This window comes from the organism of the source record quoted next, unplaced genomic scaffold (genome assembly GCF_019419815.1).
Source record: "Pyrus x bretschneideri cultivar Hongxiangsu unplaced genomic scaffold, Pyrus_bretschneideri_v1 Contig24, whole genome shotgun sequence".
NCBI lineage: Eukaryota > Viridiplantae > Streptophyta > Magnoliopsida > Rosales > Rosaceae > Pyrus > Pyrus x bretschneideri.
Genome location: NW_025999546.1, coordinates 5,891,673 through 5,912,761, shown reverse-complemented (window position 1 = coordinate 5,912,761; position 21,089 = coordinate 5,891,673). Strand labels below are relative to the sequence as shown.

The 21,089-nt window shown below is 36.0% G+C and overlaps 2 protein-coding genes across 2 annotated transcripts; one reads left to right on the top strand and one right to left on the bottom strand.

The window, feature by feature from the left end:
• Positions 1 to 8,665: 8,665 nt before the first annotated feature.
• Positions 8,666 to 12,669, top strand: LOC103945827 (O-fucosyltransferase 20). The gene is given in 8 exon segments (XM_009356411.3): positions 8,666 to 9,485; positions 9,487 to 9,641; positions 9,907 to 10,075; positions 10,675 to 10,764; positions 10,886 to 11,169; positions 11,291 to 11,549; positions 11,906 to 12,071; positions 12,074 to 12,669. Coding segments are annotated over 8 exon segments (1,746 nt in total). The 5' UTR covers positions 8,666 to 8,930; the 3' UTR covers positions 12,142 to 12,669.
• A 184-nt stretch (positions 12,670 to 12,853) lies between these two features.
• LOC103945829 (linoleate 13S-lipoxygenase 2-1, chloroplastic) lies at positions 12,854 to 20,323 on the bottom strand. Its single transcript, XM_009356413.3, has 9 exons — positions 19,773 to 20,323; positions 17,373 to 17,641; positions 16,112 to 16,349; positions 15,292 to 15,612; positions 15,072 to 15,157; positions 14,754 to 14,864; positions 14,372 to 14,673; positions 13,904 to 14,170; positions 12,854 to 13,748 (listed from the first exon to the last, which is right to left on the bottom strand). Exons 1-9 carry the CDS (start codon positions 20,161 to 20,163, stop codon positions 12,989 to 12,991), a joined length of 2,745 nt encoding a protein of 914 aa, XP_009354688.2. The 5' UTR covers positions 20,164 to 20,323; the 3' UTR covers positions 12,854 to 12,988.
• Between the last annotated feature and the right edge of the window lie 766 nt (positions 20,324 to 21,089).

Genomic DNA, 21,089 nt, shown 5'->3' with positions numbered 1-21,089 from the left:
CTCATGTTTTACCAACCACAACCATGAATGAAATAAAGGGTGTTTTTGGACAAAATAAAAATAAAAACAAAGAGTGTTTTGCGAAAAAAGTAAGAAAAAGAAAAAAGAAATGTATTTGGTATTCCGCAAGAAAGAGCTCTAAAAATTAAAATTCTCCACTTTACATTAAAGTAGAACAATAAAAACACATGCAAATGCATCATATATAATTAAGTGTTTCGCAAGTGAAGGATTGTTAAGCCTAGTTTGGTATTGCTGTGCTTTAAAAAAATATTACTTCTACTGTGTTATGAGAATAAGCTTATTTTTGTTGTTTCACGTTTTCAGTTTTTTTTTTTTACTCAAAACTGTGAAAATAAGTTGTTTTTAAGTGTTTACTAAAAGACTTTTTGAGCTCAATTTTTTTTTTATATTTATTTTTTATAAAAGTACATCAGTTCCAAACCAATACTTAATGTCCCAATGAATCTATAGCATTTTTCATCTATCCACTACATCTCAGATTTACCCTCCTGCAGGCTGCAGCTTGCATGCATGATGAAATCGTGGTTGGCTGGCTTGACGTGTATGACTGAAGAATATATGACTCAACTACCTAGACCACCAATGGGACGGCTGACAATTATTCTATAGCAGCTAGCCTGGTCATCAATCATGACACGATTCATCACTACGATATATGCAAAGGCAAAGGCGAATCCTAAGAGCATTTCCTCTTCATACCTTGCATTTTAATGTTGTATTATTGTAAAAGAATGTCAATTCAATCATATGCATTTGTTGTCTTCCACGTATTTACATTTATTCTATATCACAACGAGATAATTCTTCGATGATAAAGCTATGTCACTACCTTAGTATTTCACAAGGTATTAATATAAAATTATTATACATCAAACATAAGACCTATATTTAAGTGAAAACAGCTTCTTATAGTTGAAAATTATTCATAAATTAAAAATTTTGAATGCATCATTCAATATTGAAACAATACAAACTTAATCGAGGTCCACTAAAGTCTATTGGCATATTTGGTATATGCAATCATACTTGGTGAGAAATGTGTCACAAATGATGAGATATGAGATATCTGATTTGTGGTTTAATATTCTAGTGGATATAGTATTGAGTTTCTACTCATGCCTAATGATTTCAAACTTTCCCCTCTCCTTAATTATTGTAATAATTTTGAGCTCTCCCTCTCTCCCTCCCCTTAAAATATAAAAATAAATAAATAAAAATTGGCATATGAGATATATGGCGTTTCAATTGGCATTAGTGCATTGGCGTTTCAGTTGACATTAATTAGTGCATTGGATTTGCACTTGTATAAGAAGTTACAATGTTCTTATAAATTATGGCATATGAGATAACTTGAGCACAATTGTAACCTTATCGCCAAAGGATTTGCACTTGTATAAATTTATAATGATGAACTCACATACTCGCACTTCGAAACACACTCTCGCACGATGTACGTAAAAAACTTAATATGTAAGTAATGTTCAAAACTCCTCATCATTCAAATTAATGTAAAAGTTTCGAAACCCTCTCTCTTCTTCTTAATTATTATTGGCATGTGCGTAATTTTTTCCTTCACCGGAATTTTCTCCATTCAAGTATAAGAAAAAAGAAAGTAGATCACATTAGATAAATAATATCGGCTTGAAAGTTTGTCTTCTCTATGAATATGACTCCCTGAAATATGTGGACAAAGATAAAAAAAAGAGCTAACGAATATCTTCAATAATGCATCTATTTTGAATGGTATGAATAAGAAGGTTTGAATCTTCAATCTCTCGAAAGAGATTATATCGAGTAGAGACTTGATGTGAGTTTGAAGAGTATATAATAAGAGTGTGGTGACTGGTGTCAATGTGGAGAGAAGCCATCATTGGAACCTTGAAAGGATGAGAGATTTTTTAATGTGATCGGCACATGGAATGGTACACTATGTGTCGTTATATAAATAGTGTGATATGTGTGTTAAAAAATTAATAACTTCAAAAATAAATTTCTCACAACTTACATAAAAACACGTGCTATATCATCCGTATGTGCACTATTTTTTCCTTCACCGGAATTTTCTCCATTCAAGTATAAGAAAAAAGAAAGTAGATCGCATTAGATAAATAACATCTGCTAGAAAGTTTGTCTTCTTTGAACCAGGATCCTCTCCTAATCTAAGGATGAGGATCCTCATGACCAAGGGATGTGGGTCGTTGGATGAAAATCCAACGGCTACAAAAGGGGGGTCCCTTTAAAGTTATAATAATTATAACCGTTGAATTTTCATCCAACGGCCCACATCCTTTGGTCATGAGGATCCTCATCCTTAGATTAGGAGAGGATCCTGATCCGTCTTCTCTATGAATATGACTCCCTGAAATATGTGGACAAAGATAAAAAAAAGAGCTAACGAATATCTTCAATAATGCATCTATTTTGAATGGTATGAATAAAAAGCTTTGAATCTTCAATCTCTCGAAAGAGATTATATCGAGTAGAGACTTGATGTGAGTTTGAAGAGTATATAATAAGAGTGTGGTGACTGGTGTCAATGTGGAGAGAAGCATCATTGGAACCTTGAAAGGGATGAGAGATTTTTTAATGTAATTGGCACATAGAATGGTATACTATGTGTCGTTATATAAATGGTGTTATATGTGTGTTAAAAAATTAATAACTTAAAAAATAAATTTCCCACCACTTACATAAAAACACGTGCTATATCATCTGTATGTGCACTATTTTTTCCTTCACCGGAATTTTCTCCATTCAAGTATAAGAAAAAAGAAAGTAGATCACATTAGATAAATAACATCTGCTAGAAAGTTTGTCTTCTCTATGACTATGACTCCCTGAAATATGTGGACAAAGATAAAAAAAAAAAGAGAGCTAACGAATATCTTCAATAATGCACCTATTTTGAATGGTATGAATAAGAAGCTTTGAATCTTCAATCTTTCGAAAGAGATTATATTGAGTAGAGACTTGATGTGAGTTTGAAGAGTATATAATAAGAGTGGTGACTGGTGTCAATGTGGAGAGAAGCCATCATTGGAACCTTGAAAGGGATGAGAGATTTTTTAATGTCATCGGCACATAAAATGGTACACTATTTGTCGTTATATAAATGGTGGGATATGTGTGTTAAAAAATTAATAACTTAAAAAATAAAATTTTCATCATTTACATAAAGACACATGCTATACCATTTATATTTTTGTCACAATTAAAAATTTCTCGCAAGGGAGAGAGTGAGACTCTGGCATGAGAAAAAGACATTTGAATAAGATGTTGAAGGCGATTGGCCACGCGGACGTCCAACACGAGAGAGGCACAGCTGGAGCCTCCAAGGTGGGTATGTAGGTTTATGAGCTTTGACCAAAGGCCGAGAATAGCGTAATCTGAGTGTTAGTCGTCATTTATTGCTACAGTCCGAGTGGGCCCCACTCCGTAATTCCTAATACTCCAACTTGTCCATGTCATGGCTTGATATTTCAGTTTGGTACTTTTCCACTTTGGTTGTTTAATCACCAATCACCCACTCATAATTAACTGATAATTTCTGTTAATTAATCAATAAGATGAATAAGGTTAATTACTTTATGAACAAGAAAACAAGATTGCATTGTACGTTTATTGAAGAGCTTTTCACTTTTATTTTTTGGGTTTGGGGATAAGGATTCTAGAGATTCATAAATTGTGTTTGTTTATCGTACATTGTGCGGTCAGTTTTTATCAAATATTGTTTATATTTATTTTTAAATAAAAATATTTAAAATGATTTTTGATCGTATAATATATGATGAACGGACACGATTCATAGATCTTCGAGATTCTCACAAAGAGGATCCGGACTCATATTAGGATATATCTTGAATAATCACCTTGAATGAACTTGTCCCTTTCAAAATCCCCCACCCATTCATTTTACAATTGTCATGGATTACCCAATTATGATGAATGAGTGTGTGTTGAGTAGTGGTTAAGAATGTACGTGCAATCATAGATCCATGCTATCATTACAAGTAAGGTAAATTGACATCGCTCACCAATGTACCACTCACAAAAGTTGTTCAATCGTATATTTTTATACTTGCAATACTGAGAAAGAGAATGTCGAACTTAAAATGTTTAACACATGACTTAACATTTTCAACTAATTGAATCATAAGTCTTTATGACCACTTTTTTAAAGAAACAAATTGGATTACTTTAAACATAAAGATAGTTGCATTCCTCTTCACAATGAAAAATCTTATTAATGACGATTTAAAACCAATTTATTCTCTAACCGTTAAATATAAATATATAACTTTATTATATTAACAAGGGAGGGGAGATTTCACTTTGAACCTCTTCAAACATTAACAAGAGAAATATTTTATCAAGAACTGATTTATATATGAAATAATGTCATTTCTTCACACAAATTTATACAAGTCAATGTTCTATATATCTTTCTTGATCTTTCTAAGCCTATTCTATGTGGACTGGCTAATAGTTTCATTTTCTTAATAATTGGCTGTAACTATTAAATTTGCACCACTAAAATAATCCTCTTAAGGGGATTAGCTTCAGACAATCTGGTCCTCTACAGGAATCAAACTCACAAAAAAAATTACTTGCGAAGAATTTCATCACAAAGAAAAGAAGAGAGAAAAAAAAAAGTAAAAAGACCATCCCCAATGCAAAGACTCAAATGTTAAACCTATTTTCTTATATTTGAGTCCCAAAAAGGTGGTGAGTTTGAAATTTTTGTTTTTCTTCTTCCACGCAAGGACTTGTATTCTTAAACTTATGTTCTTATATTTTGAATTTTAAGATTTAAGTCTTTGCGTTAGAGAAGAAAACATTGGATTTTTAAAACTTAAAATTTGATTTTTGGCTATGTGCATTGAAACTTATTGTGCTCAAAATTCAAATATTATTTTTCTTGGATGAATAATATCTTTCTCATTGGCATAGGGTCCATCTTAAACTCAAATTTCATATTGAAAACCAAATTTAAATTTGATTTCTGAAAAATAAATATAAATTTTGTCTCCTATAAATTGGAAATGATTGGCTTCATATTTAGACTCAAATATAAGATTTGAATTCGTAAACCGATTACAGTTAGGGGTGGATTTGGTACGATTACCGTCATACCAATTACTGTACCAAACTTTTGATTTGGAAAAAGCTATTACCATTATTGTACCAAACTTTCAATATACCGAAGTTCGGTATTGCCAAATAGTTTGGTTGGCATGGTATGACAATGGTTATTGTCACATCCTGACCCGGGCCCCCACCACATCCCAGACCCGACTTCACCGTAGCACGACATTGTCTGCTTTGGGCCCCTACCACACCCTCACGGTTTTGTTTATGGGAACTCACACAAGAACTTTCCAGTGGGTCACCCATCCTGGAATTGTTCTCGCGTTAACTCGCTTAACTTCGAAGTTCCTATGGAACTCGAAGCCAATGAGCACCCAAAAGCCCTCGTGCTAGGTAGAGATGGGAATATACATATAAGGCTTACAGGATCCACTCCCCTGGGCGATGTGGGATGTTACAATCCAACCCTCCCCTAGGGGCCCGACGTCCTCATTGGCACACTTCCACCCAGGGATTGGCTTTGATACCAAATTGTCACATCTCGACCCAGGACCCCACATCCCAGGCCCGACTCCACCGTAGCATGATATTGTCCACTTTGGGCCCCTACCACACCCTCACGGTTTTGTTTCTAAGCACTCAAACAAGAACTTTCAAGTGGGTCACCCATCCTGGGATTGCTCTCGCTTTAACTCGTTTAACTTCGGAGTTCCTATGGAACCCGAAACCAGTGAGCTCCCAAAAGGCCTCATGCTAGGTAGAGATGAGAATATACATATAAGGCTTACAAGATCCACTCCCTTGGGCGATGTGGGATATTACAGTTATTGCCACTTTGTTTTGGGACAAAATTTGTTTTTATTTTTTTAACCCAATTCAAGGGCAAAACTTTTTTTTTTTTTGGTACCTTTATTGCATACATTGTAGCCTAAATTCGTCTATTATTTATCATTCACAATTCACACACGCAATAATTCAAATGATGCATCAAGATTTATGATGAAAATTAAGTTTACAATCCAAATAGAAGTTACGAACCAAAACAAATAGAAGTTAAAGTTTCAAACCAAATGAAAATTGGAACTAAACTTCAAAAAGTAAAATTCATTGATCAATTCTTTAAGCTTAAGATGTCAAAACTTTTGGAGGTGGCATTGAACTTGTAGAAGATTGAGCTTGTGTCAAACCTACATTACAAACAAAGAAAACATATTAGCAGCAAGAAGAATTAAAGTTGAAACCCATTTAATAACAAATTTACTAAAAAGTTAAAAGCATATCTTACTTGTTTTCACTTCTTCCATTTCCTTGTAAAATTAAAGCATATCTTCCGTTGGTTCCTTGTTGAAGTTTATTTCATCTACCCTAAGCCAATCATTGGTACACACTAGTGCCTTTATCATTTTAGGAGTTAAGGATGCTTTAAAAGGGTCAACAACCCTCCTCCCTAGGCTAAATGCATTTTCACTAGCAACAATAGAAGTGGAGATTGCGAAGATATCCTTGGCTATTTCTAAAAGAATTGGGAACTCTTTTGTGTTTGATTTCCATCAACTCAAAAGATCAAAGTTACCAACAACAATGCTAATATAAGTAGGGTTTTATTTTCAAATGATTGGAATATTATAAATATGTGTTATGTAATTATATATTATATTATATTTTCGGTACAGTATGGTAATACTGTAGTAATGTTATATATTACCAAATTGTACCATAAAATTTTGGTACGGTATATACTGCACCATTATTGATTGGCACAAAAAAATTGATACAAAATCAATACAACACGGTTGGTGCTTCGGTTGGCACGTAATTTGACCAAAAAAAAAAAAAATCTATTGATGCACAAAATCGGTGAAGACTTTGGAACAACATAAAGTGTCAAGTTTGTGACCTTCGCTCGGTTGCTTCGGTCACCTAGTGATGATAATATGTAAAGAGGTAGAGATAGGGAAGCAAACACAAGATGTACGTGGTTCGCCCTAAGTCTGGCTACGTTCATGGAGTAGATGAGTTCTCATTAATAGTCAAGGGTTTACACAAATACATAAGTTTAAGCATAATTATCACTAGTGGGTTCTAATGACTAGTTTAAGTACAATAATGACATTCGCGTTGTGATTGACCTTTTGGTTGAAGGGAAACTCTAATGCTTTGGCAAGGGTGCCTTAGCATGAACCCCTTAATGGATCTTTGAAAGTATGACGTTGTTTGATGCTCGGTAGTTCAGGATTGATCAAACATGGTACAAACAAAATCCATTCCCAATTATAGCGAAAAGAAACATCCCATTATCCATTCTTTATTTGTCCCAAATCCAACTCTACATGTAACCTTAAGTAATTTTTTGGGTCCCAGAATATGATCAAACCCCAACAACAGAAAAGTAAGAAAAGGAAAATCCCATGTGGCAGGGGAATTGAGAAGTCACTATCTGCCACGTGGAAAAGAATGCCAGCATGGGAAAGCAGAGCAGTGCCAGTTGGGCAGCATAGGAAGTTGGGTAGGTCATAGGTTCACAGCTCCCTATTGGTCTGATTTGGGAGAGAAATTACGCATAGGGACCAATAATAATCCAGGCTGTAGGAAAGAGAGTCACATGGTGGTGCCCCTCCCCCTCTCTCTCTCTGCTGACTGATCCTTTCTAGCCAGCCGGCTATATACTACAACACGACACGCATTCCCCTCGAGATGTAGTTGTCCCCCCCTTTTAAAAATAAATTTAAAACTGTCACTTAATATTAGAATTTTGTGAAATTCTTTTATTTATAAATGAGAGTTTTTATATTTGATTTTTACCAAAAATAAATTTAAATCATATTATTATTAGCCTATTGAGAGATTAAGCTCACACCTTTCCTAAAAAAATATCATTTGCTTAAAAAAAAAACTAGGTAAATAAATTTGAAAATTAATTTTGTTGACCCAACTACCGAAATATTGCTCTGCTTATGCCATTAATTAACCATGTGTTTCTTTTTTGGTCAATTAACCATGTGTTTAATATTGTTCTCATTGCATCCAAATAAAAATACAGCCATTAACCACGTATAAAAGAATAATACTAGAAAGATCAAATTTACAAATTAAATGATGTGTCATTAATTAAAATAAATATATTAATCGACACTTAGTTAATAATTCAGTTATCAACAACCACATCATTTTGTTTACAATTTAATCTCGCTAACATTACTTTATAATCTTTTACAAAATTCGTGTAATAATCATATTAGTTTTATTTTTAAAAATTAAAATTTATTTTGTAATTACATTTGAAAACTGAAAGTTTTTTTTTTTTAAGTTTTCAAACTTTGTTGAAAATTATTAGTTTTTATATTTGTGAAAGCTAAAAAAACTAAAATTAATTTTCAATCAATTTTTTAGTTTTATAAAAAATTAAAAAAAAAAGGTTTATCAGAAAACATGTATAATGTAGTTAGATAGATTCCTGTCAGAAAATTAAAAAAAAAAAATAATTAAACAAAGTTAGGGACAGGATTTAATAGTTCACATCCCACTTCGCCAATTGTATATAAATAAACCAGCTGAAGTCCCTCTGTTTAAAGAGAAGCTGCGAGCTTTCCTTTCCTACCCCTTGTTCTTTCATATATATATATAAACGTTAACGCGTACGCTTCTTCTCGGACTTCCATGTTCCCGCCGCCTGTTTCACCCCATCTCTCTCTCTCTCCCTCTGCCTCTGAGCGGTCAATGCGAGTGAAGGAATCTCATAAATAAATCTCAACTTTTTGCTTTTCTTTCTTCAAATAAGAAGAAGAGACAGAGTTATTACAGAGTTTCTCAGCCTATCAATGGCCAAGTCGAAGAACAACAGCACCACCAAGAAGCTTTCTTACATTTCAGTCCCTTCTCAGATTATCAACTCTCTGTCTTCCTCTTCTCTGCAATCGCTCCTCGTTTCTCCCAAGAAATCTTCAAGGAGCAAAAGCAGCAGCTGCTTGAGCTGGCTCAGCAACTACAGGACCCCAAAGTTCTGGGTTTGCTTCCTCTTCCTCTTTGGAATGATTGGGATGCTGAAGCTGGGATTCAATCTCGACCGTTTAGTCCCGTACTCTCCATACCCATGTTCCACAACTCAGCTCCATGACTTGGTCTCCAATAGGTACTTAAAATCACACATGGGTTTTACTTCACACGGTGCAAACAGCCACCAAGTCGAGGTTTTGAGCGAATCCCAGCCGTTGATTTCGAGTGAGGTTTTGCAATCAGAGGTGGGGGTTGAGCCTGACAGTGGGAAGGTCGGAGAGGAAGCTGATGGGAGTGAGTTTTGGAAGCAGCCGGATGGTTTGGGGTATCGGCCGTGCTTGGATTTGACGACGGAGTATAAGAGAGCTAGTGAGGGGATCAGTGAAGGACAGGACTAAATACCTGATTGTTGTGGTTTCTGGTGGGATGAACCAGCAGAGGAATCAGATTGTCGATGCTGTCGTTATTGCCAGGATTCTTGGAGCTGCTCTGGTGGTTCCTATTTTTCAGGTTAATGTCATCTGGGGAGATGAAAGGTATACAAAGTTGCACCTCAACTCACATTTTTTTCTCACTAAATTACCTGCCTTTTTTTGGATTCAATGGGTTTGTGTTGTTGTGTATCATGATTCATATAATTATGCTAAATTATCATATTTCCTTTTTAGAATGGTTTATTATCCGATTCCGACCCCACGAATAGTTAGGATTTGTTGTTGTTGGTTTATGAATAGCTTATGTTGCAATATATTTGCTTAGGAGACTGAAATTGATTTTCTGTGTTTCGTTTGCTGGGTGCAGTGAATTTTCTGATATATTTGATTTGAAGCACTTTAAGGAAGTTCTTGCTGACGATGTTCGGATAGTTTCTGCACTACCGTCGACGCATATAATGACAAGGCCAGTGGAGGAGAAACGGACTCCTCTACATGCTTCGCCTAATTGGATTCGGTCGCATTATCACAAGAGGGTAAGATCATTGCTGTCTTTGTGCTTGCATTGAAGCAACCCGGTTGTTTTTCCTAAATATTTGAATTAAGGAAATATGGAATAGAGGAAAAGATGCTTTAGCAGCTGTTTAGTTTGTTATTTGTGGGCCTAGTGACACCAAAAGTTTTTTGTTTGGTTTGTTTTTGCTGGTGCGTTCCTACGAAAAATGTCAGCTTTCTAACGGTTGTTCTCATATTTTAGTCTACAAGTGTTGCTACAATAGCATGGGAAGGCCTCAATAGCTCTAACTGTTAGAAATGTACTCTAACCATGCCGTGGTAACACAATTGAAGAGCCGTCCAGTCCAACCCTTATGACTACAATATTGTACTTATTATGTAAACCTTATGTGCAGACTACAGATAAACTTTATGTGCTGCCGAACATTTTAACTATGTAAAACAAATGACGATTTTAGGGTTTTCTGATCATGCTTAAGTCATTTTCCTTGTGTCTAATTTCGTAACATGATTTTTTAACCATGTTTATCGGTTTTGTTATTTGTGGTTTTACAAACGAATTTCCTGTGGAATTCCAATGGACACTATAAATTATGCTAATTCCTCCTTTTCTATGCAGATTAAAAGAGAAGGGGTTCTGCTTCTAAGAGGCTTGGATTCAAGGCTCTCTAAGGATCTTCCCTCTGATCTTCAAAAGCTTCGATGCAAGGTAATTTGCTAAATATGTTTATAATTTATTTTTGTATATGCAAGCTGACTTTGTTTCATTACAGAATTGGAACAAGGTCCTATAGACAGCTGACTGTAATCTCTTCCTTATTTGACTTCAGGTTGCTTTTCATGCATTGAGGTTTGCTCCTCCAATTTTGGGAATTGGTACCAAGCTTGCAGAGAGGATGCACAATAAGGGTCCATACCTTGCGCTTCATTTAAGAATGGAGAAGGACGTATGGGTGAGGACCGGTTGTCTTCCTGGTTTGAATCCTAAATATGATGAGATAATTTACAATGAGAGGATTCGGCGGCCAGAGCTCCTAACTGGAAGATCAAACATGACTTACCATGAAAGAAAACTTGCAGGTCTCTGCCCCTTGAATGCTGTGGAGGTGACCAGGTATGATAGTCACATTTAGGCATTTTAATTAAACCAAATAGGTAGCTTTTTTTTTGTATTTGTATTTGTATTTGTTGTATGTTGCAGAGAGTTTTCTGACAAACCACATCTTGTGTTTTAGGTTGCTTAAAGCTCTTGGAGCTCCAAAAAGTGCAAGAATATATTGGGCTGGCGGGCAGCCTTTTGGTGGAAAAGAAGCCTTACTACCGTTAATCGAAGAATTTCCCCATTTTTACAATAAGGAAGATCTTGCTTTGCCTGGTGAACTAGAACCTTTTGCAAACAGAGCGTCTGTCATGGCTGCCATTGATTATATAGTTTCCGAGAATAGTGATGTCTTCATGCCTTCTCATGGGGGAAATATGGGCCATGTTATGCAGGTATAGTTATTTGTTTTTGTTTAAGTAAATGTATATACTATATGCTAGATAAAACAATTAACAAATATGATCAAAATAAATCAAGTTAACCGGTAATGCTTAGATAAATGCATGAAATGCTCAAAATAAATCGAGTGAAACAAATGAAATGCTTAGATAAATGCACAACTGATCTGAAATATGAGTGATGTGTCATTGAGGCCCTTCCAATTTGGAGCAACAAAAAGGAATGTGTTGAGAAAATATGCATGGAAGGCGAACAATTTGAAATTATCATACTAATAGTTCTTTTACGTAGTTTGCTTATCTAATTTGATGGAGACTTCACTTACACCAAGTTTTGTATTCTCTTTCAGGGACATCGTGCCTACGCTGGCCACAAGAAGTATATAACCCCAGACAAGAGGCATATGCTTCCGTACTTTCTGAACTCTTCTCTCCCTGAAGCAGAGTTCAATAGAATCATAAAGGAATTGCACAGAGATTCCTTAGGACAGCCAGACCTCAGGAGTAGTAGAGTTGGAAAGATGTCACAAAGTACCCCATTCCAGAGTGCATGTGCAATGAAACTAATACTCATTCGTACATGTGAGTCAATGCTGAAGATTTCGAGCACAATGCTAACTCTGCAATGGACCGCCTAATCGAAAAATTGGAATTTCTCAGCAAATCCCTTGAGTTTGAGCCTTCTGAAAAGTGGTTTGTTCTCCAGTGCAATGATGGTTCTTTGGATGGACGGTGATTTTAAGAGCAACCGTAGCATCACACTCATTTTGTGAGTTTGCTCACATTGTTTCTTTTACACTCCTTCCTTGGTGTACAAATTCAAGTGAGGCAAGACAAATGTCTGCTTGTAAGACAACATCATATAAGGTTCTGTGGAGAGAAACTCTGAAGCTTCAGTCACCTGGATTCACTTCCGGACTTTCATGAGCAACTCAGCAGAAGGCGAAGGTCCCCTAATTCTTTAATTCTTTATAGGAAGAATTCTTTTAGGATAGATTTTCCACATTTTTCGTTCGTTCATCTACTGTATTGTACCACGTTGATGTATAATATAGACATACGTGTATATAAGCATACTTCAAGTAATAAGCTATATATCTGTTTCACAAGCTCACATCATGTTGCTGTTGACATATTTTCCGGCTCTGCATAGGGGAAGTTGCAGCAGCGTCAGTTATTGCTGAAATTTGTAACTTTCATGTAATGATCTCTGTACTTGAAACAAAGAAACAAGTTACACACTGGACGTGATCTGATATTACTTGTTCCAGTTCGAGTTTGGTGGAATCATGCAACAGTTTTCATCAGAACTTTAAGCACCCCGTATTATTGATTTATTAATGGCCAAATAGAATACATAAAGAGTTTTTACAACATCAACCTAAAATCTAGACAGAGATGCTGTTTGGAACATCGATTCCTCATCATCAAATTTAGATGGAGATGCTGTTTGGAACTCCCATTCCTGTGACACCGGGGGTTGAGAATGGCTTCAAAAGCTCATATGGAACAACTCCTGCTCCAACTCTGTTTTTCAGTTTCAAATTGGTATTTCTCTCATCAATAATTCCTTCTAACCTCTTCAAATTGCCACTGAATCTCTCATACGCGGCCTTTATAACAGGATTTTCAGCCCAAGCTGACTCTAGACAATCACCAATATACTCCTCATCGGGTGAATGATTCGATAGTACATCTAACACGGCCATCACTTTTGTTGCTTGAATTTGTGAGGGGAAGCACATCAGCAAAGCCACTTCTGGTTTCTTCATGAAGTTCTGGAAAAACTCCTCAGATGGATCTTCAGTTGGCATGTTGGTTCGAGCAATTGTAGGGCGGTTAGGGAAATATCCACCATACGTGTACTGACCAAAGTTCACTGCTGAATGATGACCAGCGGCTACCCAAATGATAGTAGTCAAAGTGTGAATCAGACTTTCCGGGGTTTTCAAAACAGGCCACCATGGCTCATCTTTCTTGTCTGCATGACCTTTGGTTCTAACTTCTGTCCACCAACCTTGAAGCTCCGTATCAGACTCAATAAGATTTGGGTCTGGATAGTAATGGTTCACATAATCACTCACCCACTCCTTAATGGTATCCCACAGAATGAGACCATCATTTGCAAATGGGTAGTCTTCAATTGTTAGCTTCAAGCCATGCTCAGCTGTAGGATCCTCAACTGCCATTCCCCTGAAATCCAATCAACCAAATATGAACAAGCAGTTCAAATTCCGTGGGGTTTTCAGTGAAGTTTTCTTTTTAAAAATCGAAAATCTTCTTTGTACAAAGTTTCCTGCATCAAATAGTTTAGATTAGTCTTATGCTAGTTTTATCAAGTACAATACCTTCTGATGAGATCTGCTGGCAAAGCTTCCATGTCAAAGCGCCAAAGCTGGTCGTAAGCAACAGAACTGAACTCCATGGAGTACTTTCCAGGTGAAAAGCTGCTCTCAATGATTCCATCTGCATTGATGAGGGCTTCTCGAGCCAGAGCATTGATTTCCATTGTATACCGGAAATGAGGGTGCAGAAGTCTGTAGATGGGATGCATTACGCTTAATTGTCGATTAGCTGCAATTATGTATGGCTCTGTACAGCAATGAGTCCTCAGCCTGTGAAAATATAAAAGTACAAACAAGTTATTATCCATGACTTAGTCTCATAGTTCCCAATTGCCACAGGAGGCATAATGTGAAGTTCCACATTCGTGGTTTCCTGATTGCCACAACTTAAATGCCATTTACACGACTAATTTGGTAGCTCAATGCCAATATAAAAAGGGATTTAAGCCATCTTGGGTACGAGTTTCTTACCAGTGCACGACAAGCTGATGATAGCCAGAGTCATGAGCAAGAACGTGGGCTTTAGCAAGCCTCCACAGCCAGCAACCGGTGGCCTCCCAGGTTGGAGTAAAGACTTGCTTCCATTGTGGCTTGTCACCAACAGGCGGTCGAGTGAGTTCAATGGCAATAGGCCTCAGTGTCCCATCATCAGTGAGGAAGAATAGTGTACGAGAACCATACAGTGTGGTACCTTCAATCTCTCTTACTTTGTTCACATAAGGCATGAGCAGGTCATGGTAATCCAAAATAAACATCTTATTTCTTTCCAAGGCCTACATGTTCAAGCAATTTTCTTTTACTTAAAGCATAACCCGGTTGCAAGTCAAAGAGATTGGGGGTGTGTTTATTATACCTCATTGACAGTCATAAAACCTTTGATCTCCTTTTCAACCACCTCTGTTGTGATCAATGATTCAGGGGGGCCATAAACCTCGGGATCAAGTTTACTTTTCAATGGCCATTCCTGCATTAGGAAATTACAGAATTTACTGCCACTAGAGGAAAAAATAGAGTTTAACCAGCTAAAACAAGATACGCTTCTAACTCTTTAATTACTTGATCACCAAAGAAGATGGCGACCTCGGGTGATAAATGGAATATACAAATTTGAATTTCTATATTGAAGTGGGGGAGTTCTACTTGTATCAGCAAAATAATAAAGAAAGCATACCTTCACTAGCTCGATACTATATGGATTAAGACCAGCTAGAGTTTGCCTGGAAAATTCTTCATCTCTAAACCAAGAAAATTTATCACCTGCAATAGAAGACAAGTGATATACAGGGTGAAGCCAGCAATTTTGTGGTCTATTTTCCTCAAGAGGGAATCATCATTTAGAAATTTTTGCTTGATCGTGATCTATACACAGGGAGTGGGGGAGGGAGGCATACGGTCAATTACTTCAGGGGTCTCAAAGAGCAGAAGATCGTCTCCTCCATCTGTAATAGTCTTGACTAGCCTTGGGATGATTGTCTGGAAAAACTCACCGGTCTTTGGCTTAGGTAATGTGATTCCTTCGTTAAATAGTGAATCTATGGCCGTGAAGTATGGAAATCCTAAGTCTGGATCAAGAAGTGCTGTCTCAAGCGAAGGGATCAACGCATGTAGCACAGATTTCAGGGTCTTTGTCGAAAATGTCAGCTGTTTCACCTCTGAAAACGCTTCATCTCTTGGTACATACACATTGCTGCTTCTTTGTTCCGATAAAGGATCTGCAATATTGGTGGAAAATATATGATACAATAATCACATTGCTCTCATAGTTTCTCAGTCATACAATTTCCCACATTCGAAATTAGCATATAATAAAAGAAAATGGTTCATAGCTTGAATCATTGTCCTTGGTAACATTAAGTTCTTGAAGCACATGAGTTTCCATTTCAAAAGGCATAAACACAAATTTATTTTTGTAAATGTTTGTTATGAGACACGAACCAAAACAAACTTTTAGTCTTGTGTGTCTAGAACACTGTTTTATTTTCATAAATATGGGAGCTAATTGGCTGCCAAGGGTTTCTGCCACTCTTTTCCTATATCTCTCGTGACGTAACTTCATATTCCAAGTGAAATAGAAAGAAGAGGTTGAATTGGAACCCGGGATAGGCAAGCTTTCTTTACCAACTACGGACCTATTGAGTAGAAAAGGGCATGGCGTTTACTTTATACAACCATTTGAGGGATTAGTATGTAATTAGATGGTTATATAATTACCCTTTTTAGAGCGTGGTCTTCCAGTTCTGCAGCGCCTGGGGTACGGGTGATCTTTGCTGCCAAGGACAGGCCTAGCCAGTTCCTCATTGCTGTCCGGATCGCCAAGGTCGTTATAAGTATCATAATCGTAAATCCTATCAGATGTTTTTCTTTGGCCCCGCCCGTCTCCTCGCAAAGTCTGCAGCTCAGATTCTCTTAGCTTCTTCAACCCGCTTGGCGTCTCTGATGGTATGTACGACTGCTTGGAATCATTACATTTTCACACAAATTAACACATCAATTAATTTTGTGGATGAATATGTCAGCCAAAACTAGTCAAAACACAAGGTAATCTCAAGGTTCTAAAAGACGCTAGGAGCTAGTCAGGCGGCGTGCTGGGTCTAGCGCCTAGGCAGCTAGGCGGATTTTAGGTGCAGGCCTAGGCAAACTAGGCGGATTTAAGTAAATATATTATATATTTTGTATAAATCAGTGCCTATTTATACTTAAAAAAACACCTAATTTCAATGGCATACATTAATTGCAAAAAAAAGAAGAAAAAAAAGGCATATAAATTATGAAGTGTTAGAATATATTGAAAATATGGGGGGACAAACATATGATGAGTGTTCATCTAAGTATTCAACAAGTTTCTTACATTTTATTGACATAATAGAATGCAAAAAGAAACTTATTGATTTTGTGTCTAAGTGAGAGTCACGATCTAGGCGGATGCCTAGGCAGGTTTAGGCGGCCGCCTAGATGGGCTAGGCATACTTTCTCATTTTTCAAACGTCTGGGGACTAATTAGGACGGTGGCCAGCTGCCTAACGTCTAGAAGGGCCCTAGGTGGAGATTTTTAGAACAATGGGTAATCTTAAGAAAGAAGATAAGAAAACGATCACTTTTTCCTTCTTGAACAAAGCATTATTGATTAAAAAAAACTTCAACAATACATCAACGACATGTACAAGACATAAATCTCAACTACACTGCAAAATTGCAATGGTATAGCCTTCTAAAAGGCTAAACTAAAGTGTAGGGGAGTGACAAAATTTATTGTTAGTTACAATCTACATCATCATCAAGTCGTAAAAGCTTCCACATCACTATTAATCAAGACCATCAGATGTTATAAGATCTAATCGCTAAAAAAGAGTGTAAAAGTATTTATCAAAATATTTGTCTCTTGATCCTAATCCCATGTATATATGTGTGTGTGTGTTTGTATGATAATAATGAGAAAGCAACGAAAAAAATATAAGGATCTAAAATAGAGGACCTTGTTGGTGAAAAAAATTCTCTTCCGAGGGTTGTCAAACTTGGAATGAGCCCAGGAATTGCAGGGAATATTAACAGTGCCTTTCGGGAAGCCATCGAGGTCGATGCTCTTGATGAAGATCTCCTTGTGGTGTTCATTCTCTACCTGAACAGCTCCAACGTCTCCAAACCCTTCTGGGATGGTGAAAGTAGTCTCATACACCACCTCGTTGTCTTTGTGGCTCGCATTGTGCGCATACCCCTTCACTGTTTCCTTCTCCAACCCCGTCTCTACAAAGCCCAATTCAAAAATATGTAGTAAATAAATTCAATCCGTATTTGTAAAATTTAAAGTGCTAATTGTTCATACAATTGTATAATCATATGCTATGTGAAGAAATTAAGTTGAGGTCCCATTAATGTGATAACAATCCACCATAAAACCCATTAATTTGAAGAAAGTTGAGATTCCGCTATGCGAAGTCTCTCATTTCATCAACATGAAATTCATGTTTGCAAAAAACAGTATTGCGGAAAGAGAAATAGTGACCAAGTGGTGAATGGTTCAGATGGATATAACATTCCTCTTCAAAACACCGTGTCTTAGATTCAAACATTTCCCCTTCTTATGGTGTAGATCTATATCCTGTTGTTTGTCCACAAAAACTTTCTAAGGTTTTGGAAAATACACTTAACACCTCCTAAGGTACCAAATTATTTTCACAAAGCTCCTAAACCCTTAATTTTCCATCCAAAAATGATGATACCATCATAAATTTTCTTCAAATGACAAATATAACCTCAAAGATTAGATTTCACATTCATCCCTAAGATTTGTGCTACACAAACATTCCGTAAGGCTTCAAATTGTTTTCACAAAATCCCTTCCGTTAATTTTCCATCAAAAGACAAATTTAACCTGAAAATTTAATTTTTTTCTTCACATAACCTCTTCGTAGGAAATAAAAAAGAATCATGATAACATGTACCATTTTTAGTGTAAAAAGTATTCATTTTTTTATTTATAATGTACCCATATTTTATGATAAAATGTAACTATATTTAAATTTAAAACGTACCTATATTTAAAAATAAATATAAGACATTTTATTTTGAAAAAATAAAAAATCTGATTATATTTCTTACAATTCAATTTGAAGAAAAAAGTAAATAAAAAATCCCTATTTGGTATTAATCTTTGCATGATTTTGGGAAGGATTAATAGGTGTTGTTATTAAATTTCTTGATTAATACCGAAATAACATTTTTATCCTTCAGTAAAAGCATTCAAATTAATAAAATATTTAAATTAATAAAGTTCAAATTTAAGAGTTTAATCAATCAAGAGCCGGAACCAAAATTTTGTCCATTAAAAAATGGAAAAGAAAATAAGAAACCAACAAAAGAGTTGGTAAAATGAGCAGCCCTAATAAAAATAGTTATTTGTGTTTGTATTACTAATATACATATATATACTTATAGTCTCCTTAATTCCAGGGATCCCACATGTTTGAGAGATTCTCTGTGGATTCACTCCACATCGTATTACAACGATCAAACAATCAATCTTTTAGGTATTTTCTCTAAGATTTTCTCTATCAAATATCACCCCAATGTGAAACCTATTTGACCATTAGACTAAATGGTCAAATGAGTGTTTTTTTTAACCGTACACGTCTATGGTCTTCACTACAAATGGATATCTTATAATGATTTTAGATTTGTCCAAATTTATGCAAGGATGATTTATAATGATGAACGGAAATATAGATGATTTGAATCGTTGAAAAAAGTTATGGAATGAGCACCACAAAGTGTCCTTCTTTCTCAAATAATTTTATTTGAGGCATCCTTCAACGGAAGGGGGGCTATATAAATATGGAAAGTAATTTTCACATATCATTTTTAGCTTCTTACACACTCTTATTATTTAATTATAGTAGTAGATTTCATTTGATTTATTCAATTCAATTGTCTTAAATAAGGAAAAGTGTGTCAGAAGTTAAAAATGATACGTTAAAATCACTTCTATAACCAATCCGATTATCCAAGTACAGAAAGAGTCCGAATACAGATTTGAAAGGGGATTTCTGTCCATTGAATCAGGTGTCTGATTAGAGTTGATTTCCAATGGGTTTCTTTATAAAGAAAAAAGAAGGACTGTTTTGGATAACCTTGGGGCTAATCATTTGTTATTTTCGTGAAAAAAAAAAAAAAAAAAAAACTCGAACGAATAATGAACAACAAATATAATAGAAAAAACTCACTTGTATTAAACAAAAAAAAATCTCAACTCTAAAAATATTTGTGGAAGTAAAAAGTTTACGGTCAAACTGGCTGAGGCTGTAAGACAATCTGTGTGTGTTTTTTCTAATGAGAAAAGTTATATATATTCTGTATGCTTAGAGTACTGTTTGCTTACTGGGGTCAAGCTCGGCGCTAACAAGCTCCAAAAGCAAGGTTTTTCCGAGCAAGTCGGTAATGTCATCGAGGGGGCGAGTCAAGCTTAGGCTGGAGAGGAACCCTCCAGCTGTTACCGTCACCGTCACCAAAGCCTTTACCGTAAACGCCTGATTCTCCGTTGAAGTAACCGTGGACACTGATGCAGGTGATGATTTGAGCTCACCAGAAGCGGCACGGATCACCAAGGAGGAGGAATTTTTCTTGTTACGATTTTGATGGACATGGTGGCGCGGAACGATGCTGATCAGGGAGGGGTTACCATGCTTAATCAGATGATTAGGGTTAATGGACGATTTTGGAAAGAGAGAGAAGGATGGAGCGTAAATGGGTTTCTGTAGCTGAGACGTCATCGTCGTCTCACTTAAGAGTTGGATTAATATGCTTTCTAATCTGGAAGAATTTTTTTGAAAGCTTCTAATTTGCTAAAATAGGTTTGCGAGTTCATGCATTTATAGAGAGATAAATGAGAGAGAGGGTGAGGACTTCAAATCTTCTCCACCCAAAATGGGATAATGCTTGAGTTCTTCTCGTGGGAACCTACTTTTTCTCCTACTTGCGATTAACGAATATTTACCGTCCAAACATTATAATCAAAATCGTTCATCAACATCTAAAGATCATTCTCCACAACAACAACAATAAAACCTTATACCACTAAGTGGGGTCCATTGTGTGTGAATCCTAAAACACCACACACTTAGTTTTGGGGCAAGTCTTTCGTCAGCTCCAAGTACTTCATGTCTTATCTTCAAGTCTCTTTCCAAGTCTTTCTAAGTGACGAATGACTAAATTATGTCTCCAAATTAAATGTTTTTTTTTCTGCAAATATGATATTTAGATGATGATAAAGAGAATTAATAGCTCCGACTTTAATGTTCAGATGGTAAAGATTCGTTATTTGTAAGTAAGAATACTAGTTTTCTCACGGAGGAACACAAACATTATCCTCCAAATGTAAGTGTCCTCTATGTGACTTTTCTAATTTCGTGACGACTCCACTTAACACAACAGTGTTAATTATCTTGGTATCTCCGAAACCTAAAATGGAAAGAACCAAGTGGCTCTTCCTCTCGCCTAAACCCTTTTTCCTTTCGCCGAGAAAACTTGCAGTGCACAAGAACTACTTTTTTTACTCATCTATCAAATTCTGCGATACGGGTTCCAATACAACGAGATTTTGTTGGTGAAATTCTAGAATTTTTTTTTTTTTTTTTTTTTTCAAATTTGTGAAATTGGGCTCGAAGCTGTCATTATCTGAGGTTTTTGATTGTTAGAT

What these genes read in the sequence shown, in the direction of transcription:
- LOC103945829 (XM_009356413.3), bottom strand. Translation starts at nt 20,163, where the DNA reads ATGACGTCTCAGCTACAGAAACCCATTTACGCTCCATCCTTCTCTCTC. An exon ending in TAGCGCCGAGCTTGACCCCA is followed by an intron (nt 17,642 to 19,772) that starts GTAAGCAAACAG and finishes TGGGCTTTGTAG; the next exon opens with AGACGGGGTTGGAGAAGGAA. An exon ending in GAATTTTTTTCACCAACAAG is followed by an intron (nt 16,350 to 17,372) that starts GTCCTCTATTTT and finishes GATTCCAAGCAG; the next exon opens with TCGTACATACCATCAGAGAC.